The sequence below is a fragment of the Gorilla gorilla genome, chromosome 5, assembly GCF_029281585.2.
Source record: "Gorilla gorilla gorilla isolate KB3781 chromosome 5, NHGRI_mGorGor1-v2.1_pri, whole genome shotgun sequence".
Classification (NCBI taxonomy): Eukaryota; Metazoa; Chordata; class Mammalia; order Primates; family Hominidae; genus Gorilla; species Gorilla gorilla.
Genome location: NC_073229.2, coordinates 85,016,873 through 85,036,743, shown reverse-complemented (window position 1 = coordinate 85,036,743; position 19,871 = coordinate 85,016,873). Strand labels below are relative to the sequence as shown.

Sequence of the window (19,871 nt, the reverse complement as noted above, 5' to 3'; positions counted from 1 at the left end):
AATCTTTTCCTGAAAAATAACTAACACACCTTATGAAATATTTGTTAAATGCTCAAGAGGCAAGTACCAACACAGAAGCACCAATTTTATGGTGTTTAGAATCAATTGTAAAAGGAAAACCTCAAAGCTGATCAAAGGGTCTTAACAATGAACAGTTTAATGTTATAAATTTAAAACAACAACTCAAAATGCTCCCTTTAGCTCCCTTGCTCTTAGCTGAGATGGGAGGCATTGTTTTGGTACATAAGGGAAAGTCTTATTCCAAGTAAGGAGAGAGATGGGGCCTGATAAGGTTTCCAGTGTGTTCAGGACCCTGGTGAAGTGATGAAAGCCCTTCTCTCCTGCTCCGAGTTCATCACCACACACAGATCCAGCTGTGTTCTAATGGAATTTCTCAAATGTGAGTATCATAAGGCAGAGTTCATTTCAGGCCTTTATGCTCCTGGGATGAGTTCTGATGCAACAAAGAAATGTAAAACTATTTCTGTTCTTAGTAGCCAAGGACAAAAAAGAAAAAAGGTTACATTAAAACAAAATTTTTAAGTAAAAAAAAAAAAAAATGGGTTTAGTTCTTAGTTCTATGTGTGTATGTGCTTGGTAGGTGTCTTTTTTTTTTTTTTGAGGTAAATAAAATGCTTTAATTAAATGGCTATTTGATTCCAAACCAAAAATGTTTAGTGAGAAGAAAGATATTTTACATTTTTGCCAATTTCTTCTACCATGTCTAGCTTAATAGGTGTTTTTAAGCAAGTTTTATTTAAGTTGTACTTTTTTCCTTTATTTTCTTAATTGACAAATAAAAATTGGATATATTTATCATGTAGAACATGATGTTTCAAAATATATATATATTGTGGAATGGCTCAAACGAGCTTATTAACATATGCATTACCTCACATATTTATAATTTTTTCTGATTGGAATATTTAAAATCTACTCGCAGCAATTTTCAAAATACAAGACATTGTTATTAACCATAGTCACCATGTTGTACAGTAACCTGTGACTGAAGACAATATGCAGATGTGTCCCTTTAAGAAAAACACAGTGTAGCCCTGTCATCGTGGCTCATGCCTGTAATCCCAGCACTTTGGGAGGCCGAGATGGGTGGATCACCTGAGGTCAGGAGTTCGAGACCAGCCTGTCAACATGGCAAAACCCCATCTCTACTAAAAATACAAAAATTAGCCAGTGTGGTGGCGGGTGCCTGTAATCCCAGCTACCTGGGAGGCTGAGGCAGGAGAATCGCTTGAACCTGGGAGGCAGAGCATGCAGAGAGCTGAGATCGCACCACTGCACTCCAGCCTGGATGACAAGAGGGAAACTCCATCTGAAAAAAAAAAGAAAAGCAGTGTAGGAAAAACAAAACTTACAAAAACAAGTTAGATGTTAAAATGAGTGGCACAGACAATAAGTACAATAGGAGTTGGAAGAATGTGGTTGTAAAAATGTAAAATGCATCAAAGATTAAGTTCATAAATGAGGCTTATTTACAACATAAATCTATCAGTGATCACAAAATCTCATTGATTCAGGATTTCCTAATTATTTTTTGTCTTAGAAATGCCTTTGAGCATCAGGTCAAAGCTAAAAACCCTTTCTCCTAAAAACTGAACATACTTGGAACACAAAAATGTGCTTATCATTTTAGAGGTTTACAAACCCCTAGAACCCAATAATAGATTCTCTAAGGTCTGCCAAAGTTCCCAAATTAAGCATCCTTTGCTCAGACTGTCTTCTTTTATATATTTTGTCCAACAATGCTTAATTCAGTCTTCTATTACTCCTCAGCTGGACATGTAATTGTTTTCCAACTAGTGACCTGTTCCCTAAACACTCCTAACCTTAATCCAGGTTGAATCTTCCTAAAATCCTCTTTGCTCTTATCATTTTCCTGCTCAAAATGTTTCCTGGTTTTGCACTGCCAATGCAGCAAAATGTAAATTTTTAATCTGTTGTCAAGCTATACATGACTGTTATCAACCTGCCTATTCCTGCTATTCTTTTTCTCTCTGCATAGCAATCAAATTAATTGTACTACTCTATCCCACCTTCCAAGAAACCACCTCTCCTTACCAAGCAATCAGCTGAGTTTCTTGTGAAGCTATGGCCAGCTTGGTAACTCATTACCTGGTACTGGTTCTCCTTTTTTCCTCCTCCCTTTGCTTTTCTCTCACTGTTGCTTCCTTGAGAGAGTACTCCTTACTTCCTTGGAATTGCCTTTAACTCTGTCTTTTAGAGATTCCAATTTGAGGTAGATAATTTTTCTCACCTATGAGGTTGGCAAAAAGCTAAAAATATGACTAATCTATTAGTGAAGCTGTAGAGAAGCAGACACTATTATGTATTAGAGCAAACTAATTTCTCTATTTGTTAAAACAAAGACTGGAAACTGCTCAAATGTTCATCACTAGGTATCTTGTTGAAAAAGCTAAGGAATGTTTATATAATGGAGGACTTCACATACATAAAAAAAGACCTTTTATATGTTGCTATGGAGTGATCCTCAGGACTTATTAAGTGAAAGAAATCGGGGTAAAGAAACATGTAAGAAAAGGGGATAATAGATATCGATAAACAGATATAAATACATAAATATAGATACACATACAAATATGCTCATATTTTTCTAAGAAAAAAATGCAAGATTACACACACACAATTTATAAATAGTTATCTATAGGGTGAGGGAGAAAACAAGAAGTAGTAAAAGGATAAAAGCTAGACTTTCTAACTATAATTTGCTTTATAGTTTTTATTTGGAACCAGGTAAAATGTTTCACATGGTCAATTAAAAATGAAAAAGACCAATTTTTAAATACTGAAGAAAAATTAGGAAATGAACTGTACTTCAAGTTGGTAGCACAACCAAGCAGAAAAGATTTAGTTCAATTGATTTTAAAACACAATATTTTGACTATACAGTGGATTATAGCCTAAAGACAAAAGAACCATAAAGAGATTCTATTGCATCCTGTAGTCTTGATGTTAGTGGTAACATTGATATTGTTATTTTAAAACTATATATAAAAATACCCAAATAGCGTTATATTTATATAACACATAAATATATATAAACCAAATGAACAATTATATTAACATTAATCATTAGGAACTAGAATTTTCAGCATGAAAGAGATCTAGGCATAAAATCACAGAAGTAAAAATCATTCTAATCCTTAATATGAACTGGAATTAATGTATGAACTCATTACTTAACTTTCTACTCAGGAGGCTGAGGAGGGAGAATCACTTGAACCCGGGAGGCAGAGGCTGCAGTGAGCCAAGATGTGCCATTGCACTCCAGCCTGGGCAACAGAGCAAGACTCCACCTCAAAAAAAAAATCTTTCTATTTTTTAAAAAATTTCCCAGCTATATCTGCTAAAAAGATTTAGAAACAATAACTCAGTATCAATGAACACTTCTAGTGCCAAAATTGTCATCTCCAAATACAATTTTCCACTAAAATGAACCAAGACTTCTTGGAGAATTGTACACTCAGCTCTAGGACAGAAAATATATAAGCCTAGATATCTTTTTTTATGCCTAAAAGCAAGAATGTTAACAAAGACAACTATGGTTATATTAAAAGACAACAGGAGCCAACTTAAAGAGACTCCCACTGGCCAAAGATGAGATGTTTTCAGAAAATTATCTTTCCATAGTCAGAAAATATGGAAAATTTATTTGAAGAGTGTAGATTTTAAAATAAGCTCACATTTTTTGTTTATTATTTAAGTAGCTGGAAAATAAGAGTCAGAGGTAAGAATTCACTGTGGATTTTCATCAAGCCTCCCTACACTGTGGCTTAAGAGTAACCGCTTTTCTCTCGTCGTCTTTTTATAACTCAGATGTCAGTTACTTTCTACCAGACCCTTGACATCTACATAAATTGTGAAGATTCCAAAAAGAATGTTTATGTTCTAAAGTCATCTCTAGCTCACCAGTCTTTCACCCATACTGTCTATTCCATATCACAGATGCCTAAAAGCTACAATCAACTTCTTTAATTTCTATCAAATTAACAAAGCCATTTACATTTTTAGATTAGATTGTTTAGATTGGTGCAGGGGATGGGGAGAGGTGACAATGTTGAAGGAAAAGGTTTATATCATGGCCACCTAAATAACTTCCAACTTGTCTTTTGGTCACCCCACCACTGCAGTAAATACATGGCAATTCCACTCCAGTTTTTGTCTTCTGTCCTTTGCTTTGCTTTTTTCCAACTGATCTGTAGGTTAAAACAAACCACATTTCCCTCCTGGTCTCAGGCAGAGTAATTTATCTTCTTATTTTGTAGTCCAGGCTCATGTTCATCCCAATGCAACCAGGGTCCACTATCTACTCCAAGCAGCTCATGTAGTTTCCCAAAGACAGTTCTCTCCTTAATAGGAATTCTGAGTGCAACTGTTAACATACTACAGTGTTCAAGCCCTTAAACCTGGAGAACTACAAAATAAAGCCTACAGACAACTGCCAGTATTTTCATTAGTATATAAAGAGTCATTTCATCTCATCGTTCTTACACTCTGTGAGGTATCACCAAGGACCTAGGTGAGTATCTCACCAGCAAAGAAAGGAAGGCCATAGGGGAATGTCAGCAGGTGGAGTGATTATTATAGCAACCCGTCCTAGTAAACATGTCGAGTTTCAATATGCCATCACATTCCAGTGTACGATGAGGTTCATTTGTTTTAACACTTGATTGTATATTCTTCAAAGACTTCAAATTTTGAGCATGTCATTTAAAATCATATCATATCATATCATATCACACTTACCTTATTCTCCCAACTTGTTACTCAAATGGAAATAAGCCATAAAGGAAAGCAATTTTATATGAATTAAGTCATCCACACAGGAGATGACCTGAGAAGATAATTCAGCTATGTTTTCCTTTTTCTTTAAAGAGCAGAGAAATAAGTTATATATGCAGAAATAGATTCCTTTAGGTCGTATGATCTCCCATTGCTAAATTACATGCGTTTATTATTCATTTGACTTTATCATCACACCACATAGATTTTGTGTCTGTGCTTTTGCTTATGCATAGAAAACCCACAAATCTATAACCAGAATTTTTTACAGATCCAGCTCAAGGTAAATTTTCTCCAATAACTTTCATTCTCTGTTCTTATCTCAGCCTCAACATATACATAAGAATCTCTCTTGTCCAAAGCATCAAAATCCATATTTGGTAGGTAAGCTGAAAAAGTAGGCTAAGCAGAGATTATATTTTTCTGTATTAGCTTCTCATCTGCAATCTGAGAGCTAATAATAGTATTTACTTTGTAGGTTTTATATGGTGATTAAACTTTGATTAAGTACTACATCAAAGTACTTAAAATGGTGCCTGGCACTAAGGTGAAGCCCTAAGAAACTGAATATTATATTTTATATATATCATATATTTCATACAAATACATTATTCTAAATAAAGTAGCAAGTCCTCAGGGTGGGGAACAAGACCATGTTTTCTATTTTGTACTCACCTTAGTAACGAAGTACAATGCTGCTCTATATTCCCTCTTTGGTAATGTTTAGTAAGTGAATGATATTTAACAAAAAACATTAAATCTTCTATTATCTCATTTTCAGTTAATTTTTTATATCCATGTTCATACTAAACTCTTACAGTCTTAGACTTGCCTAAGTACAAGAAAATTAAAATATTCATGTTGAATTTCTATAGTAATGAGGAAAAATTAACCCATAGAAGTTCTAAGCTATAAAATTGACGGTCAGAACTAAACAATTTATCTGCAATTTAGGAATTCAAATCAGTTTCATTCTAAATGCACAGAAGTAAAATAATTAACTATATTAGTAAGAACATACTCTAATATTCATCTCTTGATTTACTATCATGATGAGCTATTAATCACATTTCCAAAGTGTTTAACATCTTATTCTCTGCTATCATCTGTTTATGTTTGGAGACAGAAGAACCCACAAATTTTTCCTTGTACTGACAATTAAGGATATATAACATTTTTTGAATGGTCTTGAAATAAGAAAACAGTGCTCTGTATAATGTTAATGATTCCTCAGTATAATTTAAGTAGTCTTAGCTATTGTATGCCGGGTGCATGTGTCCCAGCTCTTTGCCTGCTAGTCTATTTAATTAAATCTGCCTTATGTCCTGAACTATCATCAAATTTATGAGCCATGTCCCTAGATGCTTATAGAAAAAAAAAAGCTATTTTATCACCTACTCTTACCTTCAATGCAGTCTAGCTAAAGGTGGGTTTTTTTTCAACTTTTATTTTAGGTTCAGGGTGTCCATGTGCAGGTTTGTTACATAAGTGTGTGTTGCTGAGGTTTGGTGTACAAATAATTCCATCACCCAGATAGTGAGCATAGTACCCAATAGGTAGTTTTTCACCCCACGTTCCCTCCCACCTTCCTACATCAAGTAGTCCCCAGTGCCTATCGTTCCCATTTGTTTGTGTCCATATGTACTCACTGTTCAGCTCCTACTTATAAATGAGAATATACAGTATTTGGTTTTCTGTTCGTATGTTAGTTTGCTGAAGATAATGGCCTCCAGCTGCATTCATGTTTCTTCAAAGGACATGATTTCATTTTTTCAATGGCTGTGTAGTAGTCCATGGTATATATGTACCACATTCTCTTTATCCAGTACCCTGTTGATGGGCATCTAGGTTGATTCCATGTCTTTGCTATTGTGCATAGTGCTGCGGTTAACATACAAATGCATATGTCTTTTTTGATAGAATGATTTATATTCCTTTGGGTATATAGCCAGTAATAGTATTGCTGGGTTGAATGGTAGTTCTAAGTTCTTTAAGAAATCTCCACACTGCTTTCCACAATGGCTGAAGTAATTTACATTCCCACTAGCAATGTGTAAGTGTGCCCTTTTCATTGCAACCTCACCAATGGCTGTCATTTATTTTACATTTTATAATAGCCATTCTGATTGGTGTGAGTTGGTTTCTCATTGTGGTTTTGGTTTGCATTTCTCTAATGATTAGTGATGTTGAGCATTACTTAATCTATTTGTTGATTTCATGTATGTCTTCTTTTGAGAAGTGTCTGTTCATGTCATTTGCCCATTTTTTTAATGGGGTTGTCTGTTTTCTGCTTGTTGAATTGTGTAAGTTCCTTATAGATTCTGGACATTAGACCTTTTTTGTTGTGTAGTGTGTGAATATTTTCTCCCATTTTGTAGGTTGTCTGTTTACTCTGTTGATAGTTTCTTTTGCTGTGCAGAAGCTCTTTGGTTTAATTAGGTCCCACTTGTCAATTTTTGTTTTTATGGAAATTGCTTCTGGGGACTTAGTCGTAAATTCTTTACCAAGCCTGATGTCCAGAATGGTATTTCCTAGGTTTTCTTCTTGGGTTTTTATAGGTTTAGATCTTGCCTTTAAGTCTTTAGTCCATATTGAGTTAATTTTCATAACATATATAATGAAGGGAAGGGGTCCAGTTTCAATCTTCTGCATATGGCTAGCCAGTTATCCCAGCACCATTTATTGAATAGGAAGCCCTTTCCCCAGTGCTTGTTATCATTGACTTTGTTGAAGATCAGGTGCTTTTAGGTGTATGACTTTATTTCTAGGTTCTCTGTCCAGTTCCATTGGTCTGTGTGTCTGTTTCTGCACCAGTGCCATGCTATTTTGGTTACTGTAGGCTTGTAGTATAGTTTGAAGTTAGGTAGTGTGATGTCTCTGGCCTTGTTCTTTTTGCTTAGGATCATTTCAGCTATTTAGCCTCTTTTTTGTTTCCATATGAATTTTAGAATAATTTTTTTAATTCTGTGAAAAATTATGTTGGTAGTTTGATAGGAATAACATTGAATCTGTAAATTGTTTTTGTCAGTATAGCCATTTTAACCATATTGATTCTTCCTTTCCATGAGCAGGAAATCTTTTTTCGTTTGTTTGTGTTATCTCTGATTTCCTTTATCAGTGTTTTGTAATTCTCATTGTAAAGATCTTTCACCTCCTTGGTTCCGTATTCCTAGGTACTTTATTCTTTTTGTGGCTGTTGTAAATGGGATTTCATTCTTGCTTTGGTTTTCAGCTTGGATGTAATTGGTGTATAGGCATGCTACTGATTTTTGTACAGCGATTTTATATTCTGAAATTTTACTGAAGTTATTTATGAGTTCTAGGAGCCTTTTGGCAGAGGCCATGGGATTTTCTCAGTATAGAATAATATCATCTGCAAGGAGAGATAGCTTGAATTCCTCTCTTTCTATCTGGATATCTTTTCTTCTTTCTCTTGCCTGATTGCTCTGGCTAGCACTTCCATTACTGTGTTGAATAGGAGTGGTGAGAGTGGGCATCCTTGTCTTGTTGCAGTTCTCAAGGGGAATGGTTCGATCTTTCACCTGTTCAGGATGATGTTGGGCTGTGGATTTGTCATAGACTGCTCTCATTATTTTGAAGTATGTTCCTTCAATGCCTAATTGTTGAGGGTTTTTAACACAAAAGAAAGCTGAATTTTATCAAAGTCTTTTCTGCATCTATTGAGGACATGATATGGTTTTTGCTTTTAATTCTATTTATGTGGTGAATCACATTTATCAATTTGTGTATGTTGAACCAGCCTCCATCCCAGGAATAAAGCTTATAAAAGTGGATTCTTTATGTTTTCCCTTTACTATATTGCTATCCAGTTGTCCCTATTTCACTAACAACACCATACTCTTTCATGGTCCCAACATTTCCACAGGATTGAGAGACATAAAATGGTGACTAAAAGGTGGACTTCCTCGCTCATTAGCAGACTTAACCTCTCTGTTCCTCAGATTCCTTCTCTGCAAAATGAGGATGATGATAGTACCCTTCTTATAACATAATAGAGAAACTAGAAAGGTTAGAAGACTGCCTGGCACATGGTAAGTGTCAAATAATGTTTGTCATTACTATAATTTTTCCTCTTTCATACTAACACACTTACCAAAGCCTTGAAAATGCCTCTCACATCTACTTCAACCTCTGCATCCCCACAGCAATTTTCCTATTCAGGACTTTTGCCTCCATCTGCTTTCTTATCCCAGCCATGACCTATTATATTTATTCATTTGTGTGTTTATTCCCTGAATAGTCAATGAAAACTTACAATAAACCAAGAACTGTTTGGGGCCTTGAGACAATAATAAAAAACAAAACAGACCCTATCTCTGCTCTTACGGAATTAATGGTCTAGAGTGCCGGGGTCAGAAAACTATGGCAGATGGGCCAAATCTGGCCTACCACCTATTTGTGTAACTAAAATTCATTGGAATACAGCCACACCCATTTGTGTGTTTTCTGTGGCTGCTTTCAACAATGGCAGAGTTCAGTTATTGCAACAGTGTCTATATGGCCCACAAAGCAAAACTGTAAACTGCCTTGCCCTTTACAGAAAAAGGTTGCTGGCCCCTTTTCTAGTAGCAAAAAAAATATGCTAAGATCTCACTAAGATTAAAATTACGTCACCAGAGAGCTTATTGTTATACTATGCAGTCGTCCTACACATAACAGATCAATATTCTTAAAATGTGCCTCATCGTTGGTGTCATTTTCTATACACCTGTCATGTCACTTAAAAGTTGAACTGAAGCCAGGCACAGAAAGGCAAACATCACATATTCTCACTTATTTGTGGGTTCTAAAAATCAAAACAGTTGAACTCATGGAGATAGAGAGTAGAAGGATGGTCACTAGAGGCTGAGAAGGGTGGTAGGTAACAGGGAGGTGGGGATGGTTAATGGGTACAAAAAAAGTAGTGAGAATGAATGAGCAAGGACTAGTATTGGATAGCACAACAGGGTGACTACAGTCAATAATAATTTAATTGTACATTTTAAAATAACTAAGAAAGTATAATTGGATTGTTTGTAACACAAAAGATAAATGCTTGAGGGTATGGATACCCTATTTTCTATGATGTGATCATCACACATTGCCTGCCTATACCAAAACATGTCATGTAGCCCAGAAATATGTACACCTACTATGTACCCACAAAAGTTAATAGTTTAAAAAAAAAAAAGTTGAACTGCCTGAGCCTGCTGTTCAAAGTCCTTTGACACCTCCTTTCAGTGCATACATTTATATGGGCAAATCTCACTCTGGCGGGCTTTCCTAAGCCTTCCCTTAGCCTTCCCTAAGTAATTCACTAAAATTACTTAGATGCCCATCCACAGGATACCATAATACCCATTTTAGAACTTGTCCCATTTTATTAAAATTGTCTCCTTACTAATCTGATTTCTCCAAAATACAGAAGTCCATGAGGTCAAAAATGGAGCCTCCTGTGTTGTAGAATCTCAGTACCAAGCACAGTACTATACTCAATCCTAAGATAAGCACAGACAGCTAGCCTGTAAAAAATAATAAACATTCTTTAAATAGATACCTACCTCTCTTTGTTTTGTTTTTACATTGCCCATTATATAGACACCTCACCTCACACACATACTTCTACAAAATCTACTCCTCCTCAGGGCAGAGTAGTATATGTGGTTAAGGGAAGAAATATTAATGAATTAACATCAAGGGTTAGAAAAATATCACCCAAAGTAGAGAATAACTAATGAAGGCTTGAAATTTTTTTATTATCTCTATTTCACAGGGTGCTATAGAAACCAAGGAACAAAAAGAAAAATCTGACCTTGCACAAAATCATTCTCATTAGAATTATATAATAACTAATTATATATTAAACATATAGCTAATTGTTTCAGACCTAAAAATTCTGAGACAAACTATATGAGGCTCTGATTTGTTATTTTTTCAAATAAGATTTTGGCATCTATATTATATTATGCTTAATGTGATTTATCTACTTTAATATCCAAGCAAGTGTTTTATTCCCATAACACTATGTTATATACCTTAAATATATACAATAAAGTGTAAGTGAATTAAATAAAATATTTTACCATTGTGAGCTCTGTCTATAAGGCAGTGAGAATAATTTTAAGCTTTTTTCAAGTAGATATAAAATGAACCACTAGATGGCGCAATCGTCACTTTAAAAAGTAATGACAGCGTCATGTTTAAAAATTCTTTAGTAAGAATTTTTACTATGGTTGTATTTCTTTTGTGAAATTAGTTACTGATTTCCTTTTTTGTGTATGAGGCCTTTATACATTCTATACTCTTTGTGATCTTCAAAAATAATCTTCAAAATATGCAATTTTGTAGCAGATTAATTCTGTATTTTGTTTGTCTCCATTTTAGAGAACCCTATACAATTTTCCTTTTTTTGCACAACTATTAATTTAGGTGTAACAAGCATATAAAAGTCTATGACATAAATAAAAGGTCTGGGAAGGTGTGATCAGCTGCTGTCCTCCAGCTTAACAGATTCTGACCCCTATACCTCATACCCATTCTAGAATGCGCTTTTTAGACTGGCACGGTGGTTTATTGCTCTCTGGCTCTGACAGGAATTTTAAGTTAACCCTTTCTCTCATGTACTCTTTAGTGTAGTGTTTTCAGAAGAAGAAAGAAAGGGGGATGGTGGGGAGAGAAAGGGAAGGAAGAAAGGGAGAAAGGGAGAAAGGCAGGCAGGGAGTGAGGGAGGGAGGGAGGCGGGGGTAGCAAAATAAACACACGGTGCCCTGACAAACAACAGTTTATCAAATATATATATATATATATATATATAAAACAAGATATAACAATAAAATCTCAAATATTATTTATTTAAAGTTCAAATATTGCATGGGACATGTATTAGTCCGTTCTCAGGCTGCTAATAAAGACATACTTGAAACTGGGTAATTTATAAAGGAAAGAGGTTTAATTGACTCACAGTTCAGTATGGCTGGGGAGGCCTCAGAAAACTTACATCATGGTGGAAGGGGAAGCAAACATGTCCTTCCTAATATGGTGGCAGGAAGGAGAAGAATGAGCGCCCATTGAAGAAGAAAGCCCCTTATAAAACCATCAGATCTCACGAGAACTCATTACCATGAGAACAGGATGGGGGAAACCTCCCCCATGAGTCAATTTTGCCCACCTGGTCCCTCCCACAACACATGGGGATTATGCCAACTACAATTCAAGATGAGATTTGGGTGGGGACACAGCCAAACCATATCAGGACATACTTCTACTAAGAAAAGTTATTTATTATTTAACTTATGTTTGAATTTAACTAGATGCTCTGCGTTTTATTTGACAACTCTGCCTTTGATGGGTCTATCAGAAAGTTTTCTGCTGGGCTCCTCCCAATATCACTCTCTAAACCCAGACAAGGTCTCTCTTTCAGCTGAGTATTCCCCATTACCCCTCAGCTTCTGCTCTAGCCAGAAACCACTTACTGCCACTGTATCTTTAGCCAGAGGGACACCTCTTGGTCAAGATTCATTTTTATATGTCCTCAAGCTATTGTTCCTGACTATGAACATCCCTTTCCTGGGATTCACTCACATTTGATTTGTCTCCAGCATGTTTGCAGCTCTTTTGGCAACCCCAGGAGCTGAGCCTGTGAGTTTGCCAATGCCAGGGAAAAACACACCAAGCTCTCCAAGTGGTCCTGCTGAACCTCTTTTCACTAGGCTTGAAGTTAGGAGACAGCAACACCATGCATAGCTTTTCCTTTAGGTGGTGGTGTGGGAGTTGGGAGAGAGACTTACAATGCAATTTTGTCCGAAGAAACAATTCTCAAAAAATTCTCTTTCAATTTTTACACTCTGAATCGTTTAAAGTCTTTGGTGTGGAATCCAGTAATCCTATAACCAGTTATTAACTCTTTTCTTTGACAATTTAGAGTTTGAATCACAATTCATTTTGATCTCTTGGAACTTCAATTAAAATTGACAAGTTAGCATCAGGGCAATACATAGTATGTATCCATCTCTACACAAGTGCTCAAACCATGTGGCTTTCTCTCGACCCACAGCTGCAATTGTACCACTGGATGGAAAGGATCATTCTGCACAGAGACAGTTTCTACCTGTGATCCTGAACATGACCCTCCACACCACTGTAGCAGAGGAGCAACCTGCATTTCATTACCTCATGGATACACCTGTTTCTGTCCTCTAGGAACCACTGGAATCTACTGTGAACAAGGTGAGGCAGAATTTCAAATCATTTTGCTGTCCACAAATATAACTAAAATTAGGAACTTCAAAGTCAGTTTTCTTTTTGAGAAGTAAAAAAGTACATATAATAAAATTCAAATCCACTCTCCTCTTTTTCTAGTATATTTGACATTATACTTCACAGATAGACTAGTACTTAAAATTCAGTAGTACAAAAAATACGGCTTTTAGTATTGCTTTAATTTATTAACTCTAAACTCTCTATTTTGTGTAGATGTTCTAAATGTTTTGTGCTAAATGCAGTTAAGTCAAGTGAGCTTAAGTTCATAACTCAGTTCCAGATCAAGACTTCATCTCTGTGAGCCTCTCCTATCTGTATTTTCCATCTCACTCAAAACTCTCAGAAATATCACAAGGCCATCAGCTTCAGAGGGAAATTAGAGAGGAGAAATGGCCCCAAGTCAAGTAGTAACAGTAAGAAGCAACAGTGTCCTAACTACTGGGGCAACTTATGGTAGTGCCTCTAAAAGAGCTCAGCAATCACTGGGTGCTCCCAAGCTGGGCTGTGGCTAAGGGATAATGGTATTTCTAGATCTGAGCTATCTTCTCTTTAATACCTGGCTGGGACTTCCAGAATAGCATTAGGGAATCCAGGAAACTCCCAGTTAAGGAAGTTGGAGAGATTAAGCCAGGAAAATAAAGGGACGTAAGGACCTACCTGCCATATCCTAGCTTCCTGAGACTGGACTATCTACTATTTCTCTATCCTGCCTCACCCACCACCCAGAAGATGAAGCTTTAGCTCTCTCTTCCCTATTTTAGAAACAGAGGCTGGGATAAAAAGAGTACAGGAGTCAATCACTAATTGTGCTATATCCACCTTTGCATTATTTGGATGTTTTATTGTAATATCATATTCATATATGTAAGAAAAAAATTAATATTTCTAGATCACTTTATCAAATATATTAATGCAAACATTTTATTCCTATATTCCTTGATATTCTACTTAGGTTTAACTCTCCAAAAGTCAAAATTGTTAATAGATGGAAGACATTTGAGGGTTAGAATAATAGTAGTTTATGGGAAAAAATGTTTAATCATGTCTTAAGAGTGTGATTATGAAATAATGAGAAGAAGTTTTGTATCTGGCTTACATAAATCAGTCTCTCATAGTGACATTAGGGATCAATCTTGATCTTTAAGAAATTGTGTTTCTTAATTCCTAGAATATGCCACACTCTTTCCTGGAGTAGAGATTTTGTGTTGCTTCCCTCTGCCTAGAATGCTTTCATCTTCCCCTCCATAGCAGGTGCTAACACTTCACCTTGCTAATTTAGGGATGCCTTTCCTGATTGTCCTTCATAGAACTGAGGGCAGTGACCATGTCTGTTGAGTATCTAGCATCCATCATATAGTGCAGAGCAAAAAAAAAAAAAAATCGGTTAAATATTTAAACTTAATAGCAATAATAAAAACTGATTGTGATGGTTTTCATAGAATAGTTCCTTAGTGAAAGGCAAAGTACTCAAAAATTAACCAAGATGAGTACCTTTATAACTCCCAAAGGAATAGCTTTTAGAAATGGAAATAAATAATATGACAAGTAACATAAGGGCTAGTGAATTTAACAATAGGGCAAGCCACAGTTTTGATGCTTAAAGGCTCAGACAGTGAAAGTTTGAAAGATAGATTAACCCAAAATTTGTGTGAGTGTGTGGATGTATATAAATAGATTATATAGAGGTCAGATGAAGACAGATGAATGGATGTATAGATAGAAGATTAGATAGATAGATAGATAGATAGATAGATAGATAGATAGATAGATATACATACATACATACATATGTACATAGATATTGGAATAGTCAGAGTAATGAGATTTTACAGAAAGAAAGTCTAGAAGATTTCATTAAAGGTGCCAGAAAATGGGTGACATCCACATAGAATTCTAACACAAAGTTAACCAAAGATATACCTTGATATTCTATAAAATAACAATTTGGTTAGAATACTTTAGAATCCAGAGTACTCATTAAAATATTATACCAAGAATTCTGGTTCACACATTTTGCAAGATAGGCAATATGTCCAGTTACTTTTCTCATATACTCAAGTCTTGCTTATTTGCTCATTTATGTTATAGCTATCTTTCCTGTTATAACTTATGATTTACAACTATACATATAACCTCTTCTAAATCATAAAATCTCCTCAGTTTACTTTTTCCTCATATTATTGGTAAATTGCTTTTTTCATGGACTAGTTTTAATACTACTAAATTCTAGCTATTGTGCACCAATGACATATAGCAAGTTAGATTCCATAATGTGTGAGTTTTTTACTTTTAACCCAGCAAATATTGAAAATGTTTCCTTTTTTGTTTTCACATTTTTTCCATTCATAGTATAATTTTCTTTTCACTCATTTCTAATTCCATAAGATAAAGAAACCCACACACACGGACATTTTGCATGAAACAGGCAAATGTTCAAACTACTTAAACATTGTTCTCATGCCAACAATTCTTTATGGTCCAACCAGTCCCCGATTTCCATTGAAACTGATTCTTACTAATGGAGATGTTCAATTCTTCAAGCCCTTCCAACACATGGGATGGTTTCCAGCCAAGTCCTTGGTTTTCCTAATAATAGAGAAATTGGTCCAACACACAGTAGATGGCAGTGTCAGGAATTATTACTGTGTTTTCCTGTTTTCAAATACTTGTTTTTCAGGTGTATTTGGCCATGTGGAACACAGCAAGCAATGCACATGCTTTCTTCATAGGAAAAAAATAAGCTTTAGTCTTTACTTCACTACTTTCAATCCCATTGTGATAATTAATAGAGGTGTAGTTACATGTGTATTAGATTCTCTATCTCTATGAACTTATAATAGTCATAAAAAGTAAAAGATAAGTAGGCACTGGCTATGATTCCTAGGAACACACATTTTACTTGTTTAGTCTTCTATGCTCTTCAGTACAACCTGCTAAATTATAAGTGAAACTCGGAGAGAAAGTGAAATGTATATAATAATTCTGAAGTTTATATGAACATCAAGCTTTTTGAGCATTTAAATGAATAGATGTGGCAGCTAAGCCTTAGTAGAAAGAAACAGACGCAACTTCCATTTCTAACCTTAGACATTGGGCAAGTAATTTAACTCTCCTGAACATCAGGTTTCTCATGTGTGAAAAGGAGATATTTAAGAATCTCTGTTCATGGGGAAATTTTGGCTAAAGTCTGGGGAGATTTCATTCTACTTTTGTCAAGTCCTAAATTATTATTAGTTTTTACAAAACAGTGAGTGAAAAGTTAAGAACTTTAAGAGACATATCTATGAGGTTATTTTTTCAATAAAGTTCTTTTTTCATTTCCATTCAAGATAGCATTAATAAGCAGAAAAAATACATACATTGAATTTTTATTTACCAATGGCTGAAGTTTCCTCCCTCAAAATGTTTTATATACTGAGTCATAAATACGCTGCCCCCCATTCTAGGAAGGCAGACAAAAATAGTGTTTGTTTACAAACAATTTCTACAAATAGGACTTGGTTGCTACTTCCCCTCAGGCAGGTCTGCCTTCTTTTAAACTGAGATGATTGACAATGATGAGATCCAGCCAATTTGGGGCAATAAGAGTAAGGCTCCCTTAGTTTTTAATCAAAATATTACTGGTGACAAGCAAGTCAAAATTATCATGACCATAGTGGAAGATACAAAGATCAGAAAATAGCTCATTATTTCGTTTCCCCCACTTGATAAAATCTGTAAAGTATACATTAAGAAAAATAGAAAACCAAGCCTTCTAGTGCCGTGTTCTTATAGCAGCCAAGGAATATCACAAGGCAAATGGTAAGGAAAGCCCTATAGTCTGAGAGGTAGAATTGTCAAAGACTCTTCTAGCATACCTCCAAAAAGAGTATGATAAGGAATCAATAAAATAAAGAGGCCTCCACAGTGCCTAGCATATAACTAGAACTCCATTAGTATTAGTCGCCTCCTACAGAGAAAGAAAAAAAGTGTTAGATTACATTTGGGTAAAATGCAGGCCATGTTCACATAGATATTTTTATCATTTTCATTCTAATAATATGGGTTAGCTTTAATATATTCTTAAGTTGAAATATTTTAAACCTCCTATTTTAAAAAGATAATGTTTTCTATATAAAAGAAGTAAAGATTTTCAAACTATAATGATAAATGTAGTAGACATTAAGTTTCCAAAATGACCAAATAAAATGTTTAAAACAACAACAACAATACTCAGCCAGGTGCAGTAGCTCATGCCTGTGATCCTAGCACTTTGGGAGGCCAAGGCAGGAGGACTGTTTGAGGCTAGGAGTTCTAGACCAGCGTGGGCAACATAGCAAAATCCTCATCTCTACAAAAAAAATAGAATAATTAGCCAGGTGTGTTCATGCATGCCTGTAGTCCTAGCTACTCAGGAGGCTGAAGCAGGAGGATTGCTTGGGTCCACGATTCAAGGTCACAGTGAGCTGTGATCATGCCACTGCACTCCAACTTGGATGACAGAATGAGACCCTGTATCTAAATAGAAAACAAACAAACAAAGAAACTCATTCGCAATAGAGTAACAGCAAATTGTTAAATTTTAAATAATATTTGTGGAGAACCTACTCAGGCAATACGAAGAGATCCAAAGCAGTATAAAATAGTGTCCTTCTGGAATCCTCCCTTATGGGGGAAACTCACCCCCAATATTTCAACGTAGGTTCTTTCTATTTTCCCTAAGTGTCAGTCGTTCTGAGAAAAAAAGAGAAAGAGTACAAAGAGAGGAATTTTACAGCTGGGCCACCGGGGGTGACATCACATATTGGTAGGTGTGTGATGCCCACCTGAGCCACAAAACCAGCAAGTTTTTATTAAGGATTTCAAAAGGGGAGGGGGTGTATGAACAGGGAGTAGGTCACAAAGATCACATGCTTCTGACGCCAATAAAGATCACAAGGCAAAGGGCAAAGCAAGATCACAAGGCAAAGGGCAAAGTCAAAAACTCCTGATAAGGGTCTATGTTCAGCTGTGCAAGTACTGTCTTGATAAACATCTTAAACAACAGAAAACAGGGTTTCAGAGCAGAGAACCAATCAGACCTCAAATTTACCAGGGTGGGGTTTCTTCCCCACCCTAATAAGCCTGAGGGTACTGCAGGAAACCAGGGCATCTTTCAGTCCTTATGTCAACCACATAACACAGACACTGCCAGAGCGGCCATTTATAGACCTCCCCCCAAGAATGCATGCCTTTCCCAGGGTCTTAATTATCAACATTCCTTGCTAGGAAAAGAATTCAGCAATATCTTCCCTACTTGCACATCTGTTTACAGGCTTTCTGCAAGAAGAAAAATGTGGCTCTATTCTGCTGGACTGTGCAGGCAGTCAGACCTTATGATTGTCTTCCCTTGTTCCCTAAAATTGCTGTTATTCTGTTCTTTTTCAAGGTGCACTGATTTCATATTGTTCAAACACACGTTTTACGATCAATTTGTACAGTTTAACACAATAGTGGTCCTGAGGTGACGTACATTCTCAGCTTACAAAGATAACAGGATTAAAAGATTAAAGACAGGCATAAGAAATTATAAAAGTATTAATTTTGGAAACTGATAAATGTCCATGAAACCTTCATAATTTATGTTCAGAGAGTGCAGTAAAGACAGGTGTAAGAAATTATAAAAATATTAATTTGGGGAACTGATAGATGTCCATATTAAAATGAAATCTTCACAATTTATGTTCCTCTGCTGTGGCTCCAGCCAGTCCCTTCGTTTGGGGTCCCTGACTTCCCACAACACTCCCTAACTCATTTTATGAGGGCAGCATCATCCTGATACCAAAGCCTGGCAGAGACACAACAAAAAAGAGAATTTTAGGCCAATATCCCTGATGAACACTGATACAAAAATCCTCAATAAAATACTGGCAAACTAAATCCAGGAGCATATCAAAAAGCTTATCCACCATGATCAAGTTGGCTTCATCCCTGGAATGCAAGGCTGGTTCAACACACACAAATCAATAAACGTAATCCATCACATAAACAGAACCAACGACAAAAACCACATGAATATCTCAAAAGATGCAGAAAAGGCCTTTGACAAAATTCAACAGTCTTTCATGCTAAAAACTCTTAATAAACTAGGTATTGATGGAACATATCTCAAAATAATAAGAGCTATTTATGACAAACCCACAGACAATATCATACCGAATGGGCAAAAACTGGAAGCATTCCCTTTGAAAACCGGCACAAGACAAGGATGCCCTCTCTCACCACTCCTATTAAAATAATATTGGAAGTTCTGGCCAGGGCAATCAGGCAAGAGAAAGAAATAAAGGTATTCAATTAGGAAAAGAGGAAGTCAAATTGTCTCTGTTTGCAGATGACATGATTATATATTTAGAAAACCCCATTGTCTCAGGCCAAAATCTCCTTAAGCTGATAAGCAGCTTAAGCAAAGTCTCAGGATACAAAATCAATGTGCAAAAATCACAAGCATTCCTATATACCAATAATAGACAAACAGCCAAATCATGAATGAACTCCCATTCACAGTTGCTGCAAAGAGAATAAAATACCTAGGAATCCAACTTACAAGGGATGTGAAGGACCTCTTCAAGGAGAACTACAAACCACTGCTCAAGGAAATAAGAGAGGACACACAAACAAATGGAAGAACATTCCATGCTCATGGGTAGGAAGAATCATTATTGTGAAAATGGCCATACTGCCCAAGGTAATTTATGGACTCAATGCTATCCCCATGAAGCTACCAAAGACTTTCTTCACAGCATTGGAAAAAACTACTTTAAATATCATATGGAACC

General features: G+C 35.8%; 1 protein-coding gene across 1 annotated transcript in view; it reads left to right on the top strand.

Annotated features, from left to right (window-relative positions):
• Window positions 1-19,871, top strand: part of LOC129534409 (protein eyes shut homolog) — a 96,759-nt gene that overhangs the window by 35,325 nt on the left and 41,563 nt on the right. The window contains exon 6 of the mRNA XM_063707324.1: window positions 12,872-13,044. Coding sequence (XP_063563394.1) covers window positions 12,872-13,044 — 173 coding nt within the window. The remainder of the gene's footprint in view (window positions 1-12,871; window positions 13,045-19,871) is intronic.